We start from the raw sequence: 19,777 nt of genomic DNA, 5'->3' as shown, positions 1-19,777 counted from the left end.
GTATTTAAGTTCCCCATCTGTGTCATTTATGAGGTCATGTGATTTTGTTTAGTTTGTTTGATTGCGGTTATGTTTAGTTGTTTGTGTGTGTGTGTGTGTGTGTGTGTGTGTGTGTGTGTGTGTGTGTGTGAGTGTGAGAGTGAGTGTGTGTTTCCTTTATTCAACACGGTCTGTTCCTGGCATTCACACTCCTTGACACGTAATCATTTAACAATGGAACTAAATGCCTTAACAATTCTTGCCAAGCCAGTTTGGCCTCCTTTTTTTACACAACATTTTACTTTCGCAATGACGCTAGGAAACAAGACGCTTCACACATGAGTTCTGGACATTGTCTGATCTATCCAGAATATCCACGTTACTGATCAATCAGTGAGCGCATCTGTGGAGGAAGACATCAGGAGACATCAGGAGGTTAGGGTACGTCTGATTCTCTCACTATCAGGGCAGAGATTGCCTCAGAAGTGCGTAGGGTGAGTTCAGGTAAACTGGGACAGTTTTTGCCATTGAGATGACGAGGAAACTGCCCTTGAAAAAAACACCTGTGAACAAGTTCAGAAACTTAAAGAAACATTTGAGGTTTAGCATGTGCATATGTTTATCATGATAATGAGACAAAATTCCATAGGGTGTGTTCATTAACAAATCACAGTGGACTGAGTAAGCATCCTAAGTTTACGAAGTGTGTGTTTGAAGATGTGGTGTGTGAGGCTGGATCTGTGGGCTCTGGCGGTCGTCCTGCTCTCACTGCCCCACAGCAGCGCTGGATCCATCATGGGCGCAGCCGTCAACATCGAACTGCTCCACCAGGACACATCACCACAGGTGAGACCATCCGCTCATCTGCTCCGGTGTAAAGATCCATCCGCTCATCTGCTCCGGTGTAAAGATCCATCCGCTCATCTGCTCCGGTGTAAAGATCCATCCGCTCATCTGCTCCGGTGTAAAGCCTCTGATTCAGCCTCTTTCCTCTCTTTATGGGTTAGGGTTAGTGTAATAATACACTGCCGTTCAAAAGTGTTTGATAAGTAAGATTTATGTTTATAGAAGAAGTCTCTGCTCACCAAGGCTGCATTTATAGATCATAACTCCAGTAATCAGTGAAATATTCCTCCAGTGTAGATCACACACACTCACACTCACACACACTCACTCCAGTGTAGATCAGCTGTACACACACACATACACTGTTCTCTATGTGAATATACAGTAAAGTGTGATTTATTCCTGTGATTATCATCATTACTCCAGTCTTCAGTGTCACATGACCCTTCACTGATCATTCTCATATGAGGATCTGATGATCAACACACAGTTATGATTATTATCAATAGTTCTATAAAGTTCAGAAGAACAGCATTTATCAGAAACAGAATCTTTAGTAACATTATAAATATTTTTTTTACTGACCCTAAACTTTTGAACGGTAGTATAATGTTACAAAAGCTTTCTATGTCAGATAAATACTGTTCTTTAGAACGTTCTATTCATCAAAGAATCGCCAAAAACGGTTTTCAACACTGATAATAATCATCAACAGCAAATCATCATATTATAATAATTATGTGCGCCACCTAATGGCAATTTACTTTAATATTTAAATGATCAGTTTTTTTAAAAATCATTTCATACACTATATTGCCAAAAGTTTTGGGATGCCTGCCTTTACATGCACATGAGCTTTAATGCCATCCCATTCTCAATCTGTGGGGTTTAACATGTGTCAGAACACAGAAGGGAACAGACAGCGGATGGGGTCAGAGGTGAAGTTTATGAACAGAGCAGGTTAGAGCAGACACAGCACCAGATGAACGAATGGTAGCTTGCAGATCTTGAACTTAGCTGACGAAGACTGACTGAGATGACCACAGGGACAAGGGCTGAAGGTGAAGACGAAGGTGAAGGCGAAGGGTTAGGTAAGGACTCAGGTGAGCAGGTTGGGTCTGTGTATCTGTGCTGAGATCAGCCCGTGAACAGAGGAGTGAGGATGGACAGGTGCAGACGGCATGGAGAGAGTCAATATGGAGTCGCCACCCTCTGCAGCTCTAACAGCTCCAGCTCTTCTGGGAAGGCTTTCCTCAAGGTTTAGGAGTGTGTTTATGGGGATTCTTCTAGAAGCGCATTTGTGATGTTGGACAAGAAGGTCTGGCTCTCAGTCTCCGCTCTAATTCATCCCAAAGGTGTTCTATCGGGTTGAGGTCAGGCCAGTCCAGTTCCTCCAACTCTCCTTTTGTCATTAATTGTAATAATCTAGTGAGATTTTTGTCTGCACAAGAGTCTGACAACAGTCAGTATGATCCGATCTCCCCATCATCGAGTGAAGAAACAGATCAAACTGAGACTAAATCCAGAAGAACTGAGACAACACTTGAAGAACCCTTCCTGCAAAGATACCCGAGTCCCGGGGCAGAAGCTGTTTTTAACGCAAAGGGAGCTCACGCCAAATATTGATTTGATTTAGTTAATAGAAGTTAATTAATACATAAAATCTATTTATGACATTATTTTTTGAAAGCATCCTCACTTTACAGCATTTTTACACGAGTGAATAAAACCTTTGACAGTGCTGTATCATTGCAGGAAGAGTTCTTCAGGTGCAGTTCTTCTTCATGTAATCACAGACGGACTCGATGATGGTGAGATCGGATCATACCGGCTGTTGTCAGACAAAAATCTCACTGGATTATTACAATTAATGGCAAAGGAAAAGTTTGAAAATGTAAACTGATATTTCCTGATGACACTACAGTAGAAGATATAAATAACTGTCTCAGTCGCATTGAGATGTTGATGGATGGGGTTGTTGAACAGGGTTAGAGATCTCCTGGATGGTGTTGGTGTTTGCCATCGTGTGAAAATGATGTTGTGTTTCTCAACTTCAGTGTGAACAGCCATTGAAGATCCGATCACAGCAGTGTCATCTGTCTCTCCAAACGTCAGCTCTAGTTTAAGATGCTTGTCTTTACTGCCAGACTGTCGTACGCTTTAAGAACAATTGAGCAGAAATTAACCCTGTAAAGCCTGACATATGAAATAATAATCAGATTTTTCTAAATGGAACCATTAAATTAACCTTCAGATCTTGTTTTTAAATCTAAAAAGAAGGTTTTGTACATTGAGTATATTATTAGATACATCAGGTTTTCAGGCTCTTATAGTCAGATATTGGAGATTATTGAGCTCATATTCAAGGTTGAAAAAACAGCTCAATTTTATTCAGAAGCCAGAACTGAGAAAAAAGTGAATTTGGTGCAGATTTTTATATGGACAAAAAGTAAGATGAAATTCTAATGATTGTAGTGTAAAACACTGAGATCTTTATAAGAGTTTAGCCTATACAAAACAATGTGAATGAGTGAACTATGAACAGAACAAACACAGGGTTGAAATACTCAAGGCAAACTAATCACTGAAACAAGCCACAGGTGTATAACTTAATCAAATACTATTATACTAAAAGACCACGACAGGTTTTACAGCAGAGAATATGATAGTCGGCTGTAGGGTTGAAATCTCCCGTCTCGTCTGCAGGTCAGGGCTCATTATAGTCTGGTGTCCAGCCTGCCCTGTCCATCCCTGGAGGAGCTGTGTAATGAAGGGAACTGCGTCGATCCGCTCAGCTCTTCTCCTGTGAAAGGAGTTTTGCCTTCCCCGGGCTGGTGCGTCCGTCAGTGGCAGAAAACCATCCCTCAAAACCACACCTCCACTCTTCAGCTCGGGTTAGTGATTACAGACTGGCCCAGTAAAGGACCTGTGGAGTGAGTGACTAAAGTCTCATATTGTGTTCACTCTGTAGATCTGATGGAGCCGTGTCACTGTACTCAAGAGCAGATCTCTCCGTCAGATCGGACACAAACAGGCTTAACCAGCCTCCATGTGTGTCGCTGCCTCCTCCAGTCAGGTGAAGCCCTGCACACACACTTCAGAAGCGCACGTGGAACACATACTGTGTGTCTGAAACTCTCTCTCTTTATACCAGGGTAAGAGCTGGCTGTCCTCAGGAGATCCCGGTGGATGTGATGGATTTGGATGGAGATGAGATTCGCTGTCATTATGCGAAGACTGGTCTTGGTGAATTTATGCGGCTTGATGAAGTCAGTCTCTTTACCGTTAAATATTAAATTCAATTAAATAGTTGCATGTGTTTTTTCAGTTACATTCAATATTTAATTAGAAAGTTATTATATTTTTTCTTCCAAACACCCATGTGTTTTAACCCTGACAGGAGACGTGCACACTGTTGTATGGAGGTGGAGCGTATTTGGGTCAGTATTCAGTGCAGATCATGGTGGAGGATTTTCCTTCATCTGTGAAGAACCAGATTCACAGCAAGGCAAAGCCTTTCTCCACTGTATCTGTGCATCTCCTAATAACAGGTCAGCATTTCACCTTCACAATGAACTGATGAATTACAGCACCACTGTTGTTTGAAGCCTTCAATAAACACATTTAACATATAACTATAATAGAAATACAGTATGAAATAATTCCTTTGCTTCCATAACACAAATTGAAGTATAGATATTGAATATTGATAGAATTTTAATATATTTGAATTTAAATCAAATAAAAAACGTTCCTAGATTCCAGCTTTGAACACTGTTCATTCTCCCAACCAGCTTCAGTAAACCGTATTGAAGCAGTTCCTATGAATGCCGGACACTTGCATTACAGCTCAAGCCTTAAAGATCAAAAGGTTTTTACATGTAAAACATTTAGATATGACATTAGACAATACAGGTCGATTTGGTAAGAAGAGGGATAAGATAGGGCTGTACCATGTTCAAGTTCAAGTTCAATTTTATTTGTATAGCACATTTCCAACAGCCCCCAGGCTGACCAAAGTGCTTTACAGAAGAGCAAGATAAAAATAAATAAACCACATAAAAATATAAAAACCACCTATAGAAAAGTTTAACATATCACCATAATCAATACACTAAGGAAAATAAAAAAAAGTTTTTAGCAGGGACTTGAAAATAGACAAGGAAGGGGCAAGCCTAATCTCTAAAGGCAGGGTATTCCAAAGTCGTGGCCCTGCCACCGCAAATGCACGCTCACCTCTACGCTTTAGTCTAGCGCGAGGAACGACCAACAAAGCCTGATCACAAGAACGGAGGCTTCTGGGTGGAGTATAGGAGTGAAGGAGTTCAGATAAATAGACAGGAGCTTTGTTATGTAGGGATTTATACACGAAGAGTAGAATTTTGAAGTCTATTCTCTGACAAATCGGCAACCAGTGAAGGGATCTAAGAATCGGAGTGATGTGATCATATTTACGACACTTTGAAAGCAGTCTGGCAGCAGCATTTTGGACAAGCTGAAGTCGCGCAATTTGAGATTTAGATATACCGCAATATAGGGAATTGCAATAATCTAAACGCGACGTAACAAACGCATGAACAGCCATTTCGAGTGTTTTTGGCGAGAGAAAGTTTTTAATTTTTGACAGTAGACGAAGCTGATAAAAACTGGATCCAACAACAGAGGAGATATGTCTGTCAAATTTTAAAAGCTGGTCAAAAATAATACCCAAATTCGTCACCCGTGTTGATCTAAAAGCGGATAAACTTTCTAGCTCAGGACTTATACACTGAGAGTTTTCATTTGGATTGAATACAATCACCTCAGTCTTGTCCTCGTTTAAGAAGAGGAAGTTCTGGGCTAGCCATAATTTAACCTCCTCTAAACATTGGAGAAGAGAGGTGATCGCAGTGGAGTTGTTTTTCTTTACTGGAAGATAGATTTGAGTGTCATCTGCATAGAAATGAAAGGACACACCAAGCTTTCTTAGAATAGAGCCCAAAGGCAGCATGTACAAAGAGAATAGAGAGGGAGCTAAAATAGAGCCTTGAGGAAGGCCACAGGTCTGAGGAGCAGCGGAAGATGAAAAGTTACCCAATTTCACTAAAAATGTTCTGTCAGAAAGGTATGAATGAAACCATTTCAGAGCGTTTGCTTTTAGACCTACCCAAGACTCTAGTCTAGATAATAGTAAGGAGTGGTCTATGGTATCAAAAGCAGCTGATAAATCTAAAAGAATAAGAACCACAGAGTCCCCAGAGTCAGTGGAGATGTAGATGTCATTTACAACTCTCAGAAGGGCGGACTCAGTACTGTGAGCGGACTTAAAGCCAGACTGAAAAACCTCATAAATAGAATTGCTAGTCATAAAGTTTTGAAGTTGATTCAGCAAAATTTTCTCTAAAACTTTTGAAATAAAAGGCAAAACAGAAATGGGGCGAAAATTTTTTAGGACAGCGGGGTCCAGAGAAGGCTTCTTGAGCAGAGGAGTAACTGTAGCGACTTTGAGGTCAGCAGGAACAGAGCCCGTTTGGAGACACTTATTAACAAGAGATAACAGACCAGGCCCAATCGAATCAATAATTAGTTTTAAAAATTTGGGGTGAATAATTTCACTAGGACAGAATGAGGGTTTAAGATTGTCAATCACCTCCTTCCATTCCTGGAGATTGACGGGTTCAAAAGCGTCCAAAAATGCAGAGGCGGGTGACATGATAGGAGAATTGTCTAACGTTAAGGTGGAACAGACATCAAGTCTTAAGTTCGTAATTTTGTCACTAAAGTATCTCAAGAAGTTTTCACAGAGAGCATCAGAAACCACAGGCAGGGTGTTCACAGAAGGATTGGTAACAGATTGAATAATTGAAAACAAAACCTTCGGTTTAGAGTGATTCGTTTCAATTAGGTTGGAGAAGTATGCAGCTTTTGCAGACTTGGCTGCAGTCTGGTGGGATGTAAGAGAGTCTCTGAACATTTGAAGAGAGATATGCAGCCTGTTTCCATTTACGTTCTGCCTTCCTGCAGTTTTGTCTTAAGAGACGGGTAGCAGAGTTTTGCCACAGTATAGATTTAGTTTTCTGTTTATAAGGCTTAAGGGGGGCAGTTGCATTTGCTACCATACGCCAGGCAGAGTTCAGGAGGCTCAGATGTTGATCAGCATCCAAGTCAGATAATGGTTGATCCAAGTTCAATTGTGAGCAACATTCATCAAAACACAAGTTGAAATTTGTGCTAAACTGAGGAGAGTAGAAGCGAGAAAGACTTACAGTTGTACTAGGAGAATGAGAGAGCTCTGGAAGAGATAGTGTGAATAATATAGGCTTATGATCAGATATCATAAAATCTGAGAGCACAACATCAGTCACATCAAACCCATACGAGAGTACAAGGTCCAACGTATGACCCAAAATGTGTGTAGAGTCACTGATCCACTGGGAGAGATTAAAAGCATTGATAATATTAAGAAACTCATGTGATAGGGGGTTAGACGGACAGCAGACATGAATATTAAAGTCGCCCACCAATAGGAAGCGGTCGTAATTTGTCGCAATATTGCCAATTAGTTCAGTGAAATGCTGTAAGAAGTCCTTAGAGGAGTGCGGGGGACGATAAATCACCACTAGACATACAGGACCGTTCCAGTCCAAGTGAAGAAACTGAGCTTCGAAGCTGGAAAAGGCCGTTCCAGGGACCAATCGACAGCGTGCAGAGAGAGAGTTCTTCAAGATAGTTACTATGCCACCCCCGCGTCCACTCGGACGAGGAGAGTTAAAAAATGTACAGTCAGCGTAGAGCAAATAGAGCAGACAACCAGACAAGCAACCACAAGAGCGACAGACGGCAAGCCCAGCACACAGGCGCCATCACGTCCCCATGGAGAGAGAGTGAGTTACCATGCACATGTGTAGGCAGTTTTACTGTTACGATAGAATTGTTGGTGTGTTATTGCAGTTGAAAGCGGGTCCGAGTGCTCGGCTGTGCCCGAGTTCACAGGAGTCAGTCCAGCAGGCGGCGCCATCATCCACGTCCTGCCCTTTGAAGAAGTCCATGTCAACATTACTGTTGACTCAAGGTAAGCAGACAGGACAGTTAGATTTGGACATCATACTTGAGTCTTGAACTGATTCATGCTCAACAACGCTGTACACTAGACATTGTAGTGTCTAGTTATTTATTTTTGCAATTCTGTTTGGTGAAGCCAGAAATGCCACACTTCTTCTTTGGGTTTATGCACTTATCATTAGTACTGATCATTAGCGAATCATCCCAACCCCTCACATCATTCACACATTGTGACCTCAAGTATGAAGATATTTTCAAGTGCCATAATAATTAATAATTGATACATTTTCTGTCATTTATATCAGTTGAAATCAGTTTGTTTTTTGTCAATGCAGTGTGTCTGAAATCGCTGTGATTGGCCCACCGGGCCTCCTCATATCCCCCATGGAGACCGGCAGGGATTCCCAGAGCTCCATCACACTGTCCTGGGTCAGAGGTCCCAATCCGTTCGCCCATCTGCTGTCCGTTTGTTTTGCTGCAAATACTCAAAGGTAACAAGGAGCTCAGAGTCAACCCGAATACTTCATAACCCACGGTTGACAACTCAGTTAAAACTCTCTTCTGTTTGTTTCTCAGCCTGCAGTCTCACATCAGGTGTATATGGCTGCAACAAAGTAAGGCTGTTTTATGCCTTTTCCGTGTTTTCCTGTTTCTATTTTTTTTTAACTATTGATGGGAGGTCATATGCCTATAATCTTTATTTCATCTTTTATCACTCTTTTTCAGCACAAACAGACCCTTTGCCACCAGGAACAGGTAATAATTCATTGCTTGCGTGGCAACACTATATTCCACAATTGTTTTCAGCCTGAATGGATTCATGTGCAAGTCAAGACACCTTTGCTCATAAAGCGCTTTATACAATACAGATCTATGAGTTTTGTAGATACTTTAAACCTCAGGTGTGGTAGTATCCCTTATCTAATACGTAACACTGACAGGCATCCATAATGAAATTGGCCACAAACTAACCCTTCATTAAAGAGCACATGGACAAAAGCACTGGAACTAAAACAGATACTAATGCACTATAGCGCTATATTAATGCCATCAGTGTATAATCACCATTGATGAAAATAAATCTGACCAAATGATGTTCATTGTTTCCTTAGTGGATTGGTGATCTTTCTTAAATCTTTTTGCATTCTGATTTGTTTCTTTTTGCATTTTTCATTGATACTTGTGCACAGCTTTTGTTATGTCTTATAAAAATGCAGTATTTTATTTGAACGGAACCAAAGACTAAAAACCTGAACTAATCAAAAATCAATGACACCAAAAACGGAGACTTCCCTCTGCACAAGCAGATCTGCCCGTCTCATATGCATTGTTTCCTGCATGACTTGTCAAAGCACAGGCCTGTCTTCAAAAGTGTCCACTCACTTGTCATAAGTCTGTCTCACCCTCATTTTATTCCAAATGTAAGAACATTTCTTTTGTCTATTTGCCTGTCAGAGTTGAAATGTAAGGAGCAGGAGCTTCAGATGTCTCTAGTGCTGCCCATTTCCTTCCTGGAGAGTCTTCATTTCTCTGACTTCCAGCTCAATGATCCGGCCTGCCCAGTGTTTTACAACACAACCCATGTGACCGCCAGCTTCTCTCTGACGGGCTGCGGAACCAAGAGATTGGTAGGAAACCTTCTCACTTGGTCGATGGATGTATTTCTAGCAATAGCACCAGATTATCCTGTATAGTTTATCTTTGTAAGTACACTGAGCTGTTAGATGAACACATGTCAGAGTTCTAACTCACATTAACTAGAACACTTAGGATTTGTGTGTTTAAAACATCATTTGCACACTCTAATGTTGTTCCAAACCATTTTTTGTAGCAACTTATAATGTAATAATGGTAAATATTTAAGTAAATACTTAAATCTACAAAATGTAAAAGAATATTAGATCAAATTAGTGTAAAATCAACTTTGCATTGATGCCCGCAATCGCGTCAAATGATATGTATTTTTGGTGACCCTAAAGTGACTGTTCCCAATCGTCATTGTCGGACAATTAAACCTTCAACAGCTCAATTATTTTCTGAGGCTTTTCATGACATCGATGATGACTTTTCAATGTCCTCTTATGGCCTTAATACCGATGACTTAACCTCATTGATTTCTTCAAGCTGTCAAAGTATTTTGGATACAGTGGCACCTTTTAGGACGGTTCGAGAAAAGACTAGAGTTCAACCGTGGCTGAATGCTACTACTCGAACTATAAGGCTTGAGTGTAGAAGGGTGGAACGCCGCTGGAAGAAGGATAAATTACAGATTTCTTTTTATATTTTAAAGGAGAATTTGTCAAAATATCAAAACTGTTAGATCTGAGAAATCAAAGTATCTTTCTAATGTTATCTGTAAGAACTCTAATAAGCCACCTGTACTCTTCACTACTATTAACACTGTTTTAAACATTCCCAAAGTTACTTGTGTAGAGCCATCTATCGAAATGTGTGAACAGTTCTTACCCTTTTTTATTTACAAGGTTGAGGCTATTGGAGGAAATATTCCGCTCCCATTGACTGTTTTACCCATTGTCACTGAGTGCTCTGCTGTTTTTAATCAGTCTGAGCCAGCGTCTCTTGCCTCATTGAACGAGATCATGGCTAAAATAAAACTATCCTCACGTTTCCTCCACGTCTTCTAAAAGACTCTTTTGAAGTAATTGGTCCCGAAATTCTAGCTATTATCAACAGTAGCCTGGCCTCAGGAGTTGTACCCAAGTCTTTTAAACATGGAGTTGTGGAACCAGTTATTAAGAAACCTAGATTCATCAGTCCTTGCTAATTTTAGACTTATCTCGAAACTTACGTTTCTTTCTAAAATATTAGAGAAAGTTGTATATTGAATCAATTTTTAGATCGACCGGGTATTCATGAAGTGTTTCAGTCTGGTTTTAAATCCCTTCACCGCACAGAAACTGCACTGTTGAAGGTTTTTAATGACTTGTTACTTGCTACTGACTCCGTGGACGGTAAGATTTTAATTACACTAGATCTTTCGGCTGCATTTGACACGGTAGACCATAAGATCTTAATCTCACGCCTAGAACAATGTGTTGGGATTAAGGATACTGCATTGGGATGGTCTAGATCCTACCTGTCTGAAATAAATTTTTCAGCCCGCCTCTGAGAATTTGTCTCCTCAACAGCTTCTTCCTCGTGTGGGGTCCCCCAGGGCTCTATTTTGGGGCTTATTTTGTACTTGCTGTATATGCTGCCCTTGGGGCACATTCTGAGGGAATATGGTATCTCCTTTCATTGTTATGCAGACTATGCGCAAATTTATCTGCCATTGAAATGCCAAGATACTTGCTCTTTAACCCCCCTATTGCAATGTCTGGAGGAAATTAAGGCCTGGATGGCACTAAATTTCCTTAGCTTTAATGAACAAAAAACAGAAGTTATGCTGTTTACGTCAGGAGGTACATATTAGTCATTAGATTTGGACCTTGGTGAACTGAGTCCACTAGCTAAGCCCTATGAAAAAAGTAGGTGTTATTATGGACAGTGATTTTTAAACTGGACAAACAGATTAACTTGGTAGTTAAATCCATTTTTTTTCAAACGAGACAACTTACCAAGGTGAACTCTTTTTTTGTCTTTTAAAGACTTTCAAAGGCCTGTGCATATTTTTTATTTAAACTGGCATGGATTATTGAAATGGCCAATATATTGGCATTAGTCAGGCCTCTGTCTCCAGACTGCAGATGGTCCAGAACGTGACAGCTCACTTGTTGACAGGTACACAGAAGCGGGAACATATTACCCCTATTCTCGCCTCTCTTCACTGGTTACCTGTCCTTTTCAGGATTCATTTTAAGAATTTGGTGTTTGTTTTTAAATCTCTTAATGGTTTAGCACCCAAATATCTTTCATGCCTGATTAAGCTTTATGCTCCGCTAAGGGCTCTAAGGTCAGCTGACCATTTGCTCTTAGTTGTTCCACGGGCAAAGTTTTAGAGCAGGGGTGACCGAGCTTTTGCTGTGGCGGCCCCGAAGCTCTGGAATAGTTTGCCCCCTTTATATGAGACGGGCTCAAACACTAGCTGTTTTTAAATCTAGCCTAAAAACGTATTTTTATAGTCTGGCATTTGACACTATCTGAGAGCTGCTTTCTTATTGTTTAATGTGTTTTGTTTTGTTTATTTTCCTTTCGTAGTGATTGTTTGTATTATTAAAGGGGTGGTAAAACACATTCTTTCGAAGGCTTGATTGTGTTTGTGGGGTGCACTGTAACATGAGTTCATGCTTCGTTTTTAAAAAATTGCATTATTTTTAATGTATTTTACCTTTATTCTACACTGCTCTGTCCCTCTTTGTAAAAACAGTCTGATGGTTTCCGGGTTCTATGAAGCCGGTCCCTCAAAAATACGCAATGGACTCAGATTGGTCAGCTGGCCCAGTGTGTTGTGCTTCGCTAACCGCCTAGGGCACGTTTGTCGGAAACGTCCTGCCCCTTACCTTCACCTGTAGACTGTGCTTTGGGTAGTATTAGAAACAATGGCGTCTATAAAACCATGCCAATTTGAGCCCCGAATCGGACCCAGACAATTTGAGTGAAGATGATCGAGCAGAACCTGTTCAGTCCTCAAGAGTAAAGACTGCGGATCTATAGTGATCGCTACTGAATGACATTTTTGTATTTTTAGAACGATTATAGCCAAATATCTGTCGCAAGAACTATTAACCCAAAACGAACACTAAACATTACTATAGTAGCCAAATCACACACAGAACCATGTTTAGCATGCCTGTAGATAAACAAGCATGTAGATAAATAATACATAAAAGCTCTAATCAAAGAATAATTTTCACTAAATTTTTTTTTAAATTGGATAACGTTAAGTATGAATGAGCATTTAACAAACTGGTTTGCAGAGCCAAACAGAGTTGTCACTTGTTTACAATCTTGCTACAACGTACAATTAACAATACAAACAATTACAGGAAAACACATCGACGAAAAATAAATCATACTTACAGGTTGTGGCCCGTAAACAGCTTCTGTTTTTAAATCCATCTTTCAGGACAAGCCGTTGTGCGAATCCTGCATTGAACTCGCGAAGATTGTGGAAGCTTTCCTCTGTGAAATGTGCAGCGGGAGCCGTGCGCGCCCGTATGCATTCACACTGGCAGCGTTTGTCTCGCGCAGCTGAACCGCGGCTCGTATATTGCAAATACAGACTAATATTTTCCATTTTGTCACATTTTCCAGTCTTCTCCTCCGACCCCTGTCTGTCTCGTGGTTTGATTTATGATGGGCAGCATATATCTGCTGCAAATGCAACCTTTTCTTTGCAGTTAAACACACTGCAACGCATGTCAACAACCCTGGAGGAATGTCTGTAGTCCCTACTGGCCGTTTGCTGTAGCCCTTAGAAATTGATTTCTTTAAAAGTAAATATTTCCTTTTGCTTTAAACTTTGAACGTTGTAACTTTGTAGATGTTGTTTATGCTCAAACAGCAACATTACACACTAGCTAAAGTTAGAAAAGTGAAATCGTGTTTTACCACCCCTTTAATATTTTTGTGAGGACTTTATTGATTTAATGATTTATTTGACAAATAAACATAATTACAAAACAAAAACCCACAAGGGGGAAAAAATCTAACTTGAAATAATAAAGACCAACTTGGAAAATAACAGCCAGGAACAGGGGGAAAAAGGAGACGAAAGACAACGATCCGACAACAGACCCAAACACGAGGAGACTTATAAAGGGTAAATAATCAGGAGGGACGGACAGACCAGAGTGGGACGGGAGGGACAGAAAGTTCAAGAGCCCCGGCCGACGCACACCATTCCCCACGGCCCACAGGGTTCGGGAGGCCAGGGCGGCCCACAGGGTTCGGGAGGCCAGGGCGGCCCACAGGGTTCGGGAAGCCAGGGCGGCCCACAGGGTTCGGGAGGCCAGGGCGGCCCACAGGGTTCGGGAGGCCAGGGCGGCCCACAGGGTTCGGGAGGCCAGGGCGGCCCACAGGGTTCGGGAGGCCAGGGCGGCCCACAGGGTTCGGGAGGCCAGGGCGGCCCACAGGGTTCGGGAGGCCAGGGCGGCCCACAGGGTTCGGGAGGCCAGGGCGGCCCACAGGGTTCGGGAGGCCAGGGCGGCCCACAGGGTTCGGGAGGCCAGGGGGGCCCACAGGGTTCGGGAGGCCAGGGCGGCCCACAGGGTTCGGGAGGCCAGGGCGGCCCACAGGGTTCGGGAGGCCAGGGCGGCCCAAAGGGTTCGGGAGGGCAGGGCGGCCCACAGGGTTCGGGAAGCCAGGGCGGCCCACAGGGTTCGGGAGGCCAGGGCGACCCACAGGGTTCGGGAAGCCAGGGCGGCCCACAGGGTTCGGGAGGCCAGGGCGACCCACAGGGTTCGGGAAGCCAGGGCGGCCCACAGGGTTCGGGAGGCCAGGGCGGCCCACAGGGTTCGGGAGGCCAGGGCGGCCCAAAGGGTTCGGGAGGGCAGGGCGGCCCACAGGGTTCGGGAGGCCAGGGCGGCCCACAGGGTTCGGGAGGCCAGGGCGGCCCAAAGGGTTCGGGAGGCCAGGGCGGCCCACAGGGTTCGGGAGGCCAGGGTGGCCCACAGGGCTGGGGAAGCCAGGGCGGCCCACAGGGTTCGGGAGGCCAGGGCGGCCCACAGGGTTCGGGAGGCCAGGGCGGCCCACAGGATTCGGGAGGCCAGGGCGGCCCACAGGGTTCGGGAGGCCAGGGCGGCCCACAGGGTTCGGGAGGCCAGGGTGGCCCACAGGGCTGGGGAAGCCAGGGCGGCCCACAGGGTTCGGGAGGCCAGGGCGGCCCACAGGGTTCGGGAGGGCAGGGCGGCCCACAGGGTTCGGGAGGGCAGGGCGGCCCACAGGGTTCGGGAGGGCAGGGCGGCCCACAGGGTTCGGGAGGCCAGGGCGGCCCACAGGGTTCGGGAGGGCAGGGCGGCCCACAGGGTTCGGGAGGGCAGGGCGGCCCACAGGGTTCGGGAGGCCAGGGCGGCCCACAGGGTTCGGGAGGGCAGGGCGGCCCACAGGGTTCGGGAAGCCAGGGCGGCCCAAAGGGTTCGGGAGGCCAGGGCGGCCCACAGGGTTCGTACCGAACCGAACCCTGTGGGCCGTGGGGAATGGTGTGCGTCGGCCGGGGCTCTTGAACTTTCTGTCCCTCCCGTCCCACCAGGGCGGCCCACAGGGTTCGGGAGGCCAGGGCGGCCCACAGGGTTCGGGAGGCCAGGGCGGCCCACAGGGTTCGGGAGGCCAGGGCGGCCCACAGGGTTCGGGAGGCCAGGGCGGCCCACAGGGTTCGGGAAGCCAGGGTGGCCCACAGGGCTGGGGAAGCCAGGGTGGCCCACAGAGTTCGGGAGGCCAGGGCGGCCCACAGGGTTCGGGAGGCCAGGGCGGCCCACAGGGTTCGGGAGGGCAGGGTGGCCCACAGGGCTGGGGAAGCCAGGGCGGCCCACAGGGCTGGGGAAGCCAGGGCGGCCCAAAGGGTTCGGGAGGCCAGGGCGGCCCACAGGGTTCGGGAGGCCAGGGCGGCCCACAGGGTTCGGGAAGCCAGGGCGGCCCACAGAGTTCGGGAGGCCAGGGCGGCCCACAGGGTTCGGGAGGCCAGGGCGGCCCACAGGGTTCGGGAAGCCAGGGTGGCCCACAGGGCTGGGGAAGCCAGGGCGGCCCACAGGGCTGGGGAAGCCAGGGCGGCCCAAAGGGTTCGGGAGGGCAGGGTGGCCCACAGGGCTGGGGAAGCCAGGGCGGCCCACAGGGCTGGGGAAGCCAGGGCGGCCCAAAGGGTTCGGGAGGCCAGGGCGGCCCACAGGGTTCGGGAGGCCAGGGCGGCCCACAGGGCTGGGGAAGCCAGGGCGGCCCACAGGGTTCGGGAGGCCAGGGCGGCCCACAGGGTTCGGGAGGCCAGGGCGGCCCACAGTCATTCAGTGTCCACAGAATTTTATTCACAAGAGAACTCAACTCTTTCACTAAATATTTACACTATTAGCCTATATATTCATTATATTCTAATGAACCTGTTAATGATATCTTGATTTTTTCATGTCATGAAAATGACAGACACTGTGTATAAATTATTATATTTCAACAACGAATTGGAGAAAAAACTACTTTATGATTAGATTTAGAAGTTATTGCAAAAACTGCCTTATGTGAAGCTTACATGTTGACATACAATGTGTTATTTGAGTGATGATTATTATATTTAAAAATAAATAGCAACTGAATTTAGGCTAATACTTTGGGCTCTGTTGTTAACCTTTAAAGAGGTGGTTGCATGCGATTTCACTTTTTTAACTTTAGTTAGTGTGTAATGTTGCTGCTTGAGTATAAACAGTATCTGCAAAGTTACAGCGCTGAAAGTTCAATCCAAATGGAGATATTGTCTTTTAAAGTTATGGCAGTTTATTGCCTACAAAAACGTCCGGTTTGGACGACAACAAGCTTCTTCCCGGGTTGGTGACATCATAAACCCTTGCTATTAACATAAACACTGCCCCCGCTAACACGCAACAAAGTGGGAGAGGCCACGTCGCAGTCATTACGAAAGAGAGAGAGCTGTTTCAGAACTACAAACTACATTTGGCCATCTGACCAATCTAAGACCATTGCGTTTTTCGGAGGGATGGGTTTTATAGAAGCAGGAAGCAAACGAGCCGTTCAAAGGACAGTGGAGACAGCGGTGTGGAATAAAGGTACACATTTTTTTCAGTAAACCACTGTTTAATAAAAATAAATAAAAAGCAATTTTGTAAAACTGCTGTACCGAACCCATACCGAACCGTGACTTCAAAACCGAGGAACGTACCGAACCGTCAGTTTTGTGTACCGTCACACCCCTAATATATATATATGTATGTGTGTTTGTGTGTGTGTAAATGAGAGAACTAAACAGGAACATCTGAACAGAATGATTAACTAATGAGTTACCAACTGACTGGCACATACAAAGAAACTAGGTCAACTTAATATAACCGAGAACAGGAACAGAAGCAAACCAGAACAAAACATAATCCCAACAATTACATTCCCAAAAGTAGTCCATATGTGTACAAACAGTGAATTTAAAATACAGCTCACTTTCTAAACTAACAATCACCAACTAAAGAAATATAACCAGGTCAAAATTAGAACATGACAGAAAAACATATTAACATATATGTTTATATATTTCTAGAATGTCTCTACAAACAGGGTTAGAGTTAAATAAATTATTGGAGTGACATGAGGTGTAAGTGGTGCTTCTTTTAGATGTTTCATTTTAATTTAATTTGATTTCCTTGGTATCTCATATTTTATATTTTCCAGCATTTAGGTTCAGAACTGCTTTACACCAATACACTACGCAGCATCAATCCCAACTCCACAATAAGCCGTGTTGCCACTCTCATCCTCCCACTCGCCTGCCGGTTTCCCGGACAACAAGCCAAAGGTCCATCTTTTAAAATCGCCATACCTGATGAAGTGGAGACGTTTGGAGCAGTGTCCTTCTGGATTGAGTTCCACCTTCCCGGAGAGGGCCCTTTGGCTTCAGAGACGCGTCTGGCGCGCATGCGCAGTTTGCAGCCGGTGCGTGCGGCTCGAGAGCTACGCGCTATGGGCAGGATGGATATGCTGGACCTGCATGTGTTCTCCAACTGCTCACTGGACCGTGCTGAGCTCATGGTGGGCCGCTGTATTGAGTCAGAGACAAAAGACTTCGTAAACACACGGCCTCTACTGAGCCACGGGTTAGTATCAACATTAGCCTTGGCAAAGATTCAAACTACTTCTACTGCTAATAGTTCTTCGTGTTAGTTATTTTAACAAGTTCCCAAAAATATCATGGACTTAATTTGGGCCTGTATGCAACCACCCAGAACACCCTAATAGCCACATAGCAGCACAACAAACAGTCATAAACCTTTTGCAACTACATAGCAACACCCTGGCAACCACCATAGCAATGTGGCAGCCCCTGGACCAGCAGCACTCACTCCACACTGACATGTTTCCCGTCCTGTGCTATAGACATGATGAATATTAAAAATGTGGCTTGTTGAGGAGAGATAGATGTGCAGTTTTGATGATATTCCCCTGAATCTCATTTACATTGGCTTACCCTGATGGCATTCTGTCTCAATCTCTATGCACCACAATATCATAAACACATGTGCAAGAGCCAGTATGCTTTATTTATATGTCTGTTGTAGTTCCACTGTTAGACGCCGGGTGGAGTGTGGGTTTAATGGATATAGGTAGCCAGAGAGGAAGTGAGGTCCGGTGTAATGAGGAAAGCAAACTATGTTTGACCGTGTCAGGAGTGGGTATGAGGAGTACTATGTGTTTGAGCACCGTAACTGTGACAAATAAAGGTGATAATTGCAGTGCTAGACTGGAAGCGTCATGTTTTGGATCCCATGCATCAGAAAACCCTACAACACCTCTAACCTAAGTGACAACATGATTGTATCATAGAGACTTTTTACTATTAAAGTGAAATTGTAGAAAGCTAAATTATAGTTTATATTCTAGAAATAAAGATTCGGGGCACATCTCATTCTTACTCATAGTGGTTTTTGTGATATAATGGTTGGTATCTCAAATGAAGATAATTCAGAATGAATAGCCTCTTCCTTTAATACCTCTACTCTTGTTTAATTCACTTCATGTGTTTTGAAAACACCTTCCACTTTCCATCATAAATCTGTTCCTCTGGCTCTCTGTATTTCAGCTGTGCAGCGGGAAATGGAACCTTGGAGGTCTTGACATCATCTTCGACTGTTCGGATTTACCGCTTATATCTCGGTTCTCTGGGTATTATGGGAGACACTGTATGTTTCATTATCTGTGTTCTCAATATGCCTCTCAATATAACCTCTTCATGTACAGATGAGTCCTTCTTGCATGTCTCTTGTTAAGCTCTGTTCATTTGTCTGTCTAGATGTATGTTGAGTGTCTAGTACAACTTTGTGTGACCACCAAACAAAGCCAGAGATGTCCTGATCCGTGTACGGGAACAGCAGACAATACTGTAGTAAACAACATTCTGACCCACAACTACACTGTCCGTTCAGGGCCCGTTCGCCTCATTAAAGGCACAGAACCCAGCACTACAACTGCTCAAGCAGCCCAAACTGCTGGACCGGTCACTCAGCCCTCCAATAGCCAGGTGGCAACAGCCTCTGCCTCTCGCAGTAAGTGTTTTACTGGCTAATATCGCTGTAATGCAGAGCCGGACACAGCACATATTAATGTATGTTTGCTCTTCTGTTTCAGCTCTGGGTAGAGGTGCATTCTGGGTAGTTACTGTGTCATTGGCTGTGCAGCTTCTTCAGCTCATGGAGAACTTCATCACTGACTAATCAAAATCATCTTATTTAATCTTCTTTCTTAACCACCATTACAATGTTTCTTTATATACCCTTTAATCATGGAAAAAGTACATATTGTAGGACAACATGCTTCACACGTTTACTGTCATTCACAAATGTTGGGTTGGCATCAAAGAAACATATCAACACCTCTTTTCATTTTGACCAACTATAACAACATTATGTAATGAAAAAAATTATACCTTTTATTAACAAGAATAAAGAAATCAGTAGTTCAGTAAAGAATGACAATTCTGGCATTTATTCCCCCTCATGTTTTTCCAAATGCATATGAAGGAATGAAGAGATAGAATAAAAGCAGACACTAACCAGGGCCTGTTGAGCTCCAAAATGGACCAAAACAAAAAAGAATCGCCATAAAAGTATCATAAAAATAGTCCATATGACTTGTGCCCTTTAGAATGTGTGAAGAACAGACCAACATTTAGCTCACAATGCTCTTCCAATAATGAGAATCAGTTTCAATACAGTTTTATAGCAGTATTAATGTACAAAATCAATATTTGTATTACTGATTTTTACACATCCAACATTAAACTTCATGACTAAATCTGTGCATCTCAGCT

General features: G+C 44.0%; 1 protein-coding gene across 3 annotated transcripts; it reads left to right on the top strand.

Annotated features, from left to right (window-relative positions):
- Window positions 1-267: 267 nt before the first annotated feature.
- On the top strand, window positions 268-19,768 carry LOC307131902 (uncharacterized protein). Of its 3 annotated transcripts, none has more exons than XM_079825936.1 (15): window positions 268-420; window positions 697-825; window positions 3,532-3,719; window positions 3,797-3,901; window positions 3,980-4,094; window positions 4,226-4,376; window positions 7,756-7,876; window positions 8,202-8,357; window positions 8,443-8,480; window positions 8,593-8,622; window positions 9,322-9,494; window positions 17,146-17,567; window positions 18,551-18,650; window positions 18,761-19,013; window positions 19,096-19,768. In XM_079825936.1, the coding sequence occupies exons 2-15, from the start codon at window positions 697-699 to the stop codon at window positions 19,179-19,181; spliced, it is 2,067 nt and encodes a 688-aa protein (XP_079682062.1). In that variant the 5' UTR covers window positions 268-420; the 3' UTR covers window positions 19,182-19,768. The 3 variants fall into 3 exon arrangements, with proteins under 3 accessions (XP_079682062.1, XP_079682063.1, XP_079682064.1); XM_079825937.1 differs by having other exon boundaries at window positions 280-414; XM_079825938.1 differs by having other exon boundaries at window positions 280-420; window positions 629-825.
- The last annotated feature ends 9 nt before the right edge of the window (window positions 19,769-19,777 follow it).

The sequence above is a fragment of the Gobio gobio genome (genome assembly GCF_949357685.1).
Source record: "Gobio gobio genome assembly, chromosome: 9".
In the NCBI taxonomy this organism is placed as follows: domain Eukaryota; kingdom Metazoa; phylum Chordata; class Actinopteri; order Cypriniformes; family Gobionidae; genus Gobio; species Gobio gobio.
Note: the sequence above shows the minus strand (reverse complement) of the source record. Positions and strands in the feature narration are given on the sequence as shown.

Coding starts and splice junctions, on each gene's coding strand:
- LOC307131902 (XM_079825936.1), top strand. CDS start 697: ATGTGGTGTGTGAGGCTGGATCTGTGGGCTCTGGCGGTCGTCCTGCTC. Junction 7,877..8,201: donor AACATTACTGTTGACTCAAG/GTAAGCAGACAG, acceptor TTGTCAATGCAG/TGTGTCTGAAATCGCTGTGA. Junction 8,623..9,321: donor CCCTTTGCCACCAGGAACAG/GTAATAATTCAT, acceptor TTTGCCTGTCAG/AGTTGAAATGTAAGGAGCAG.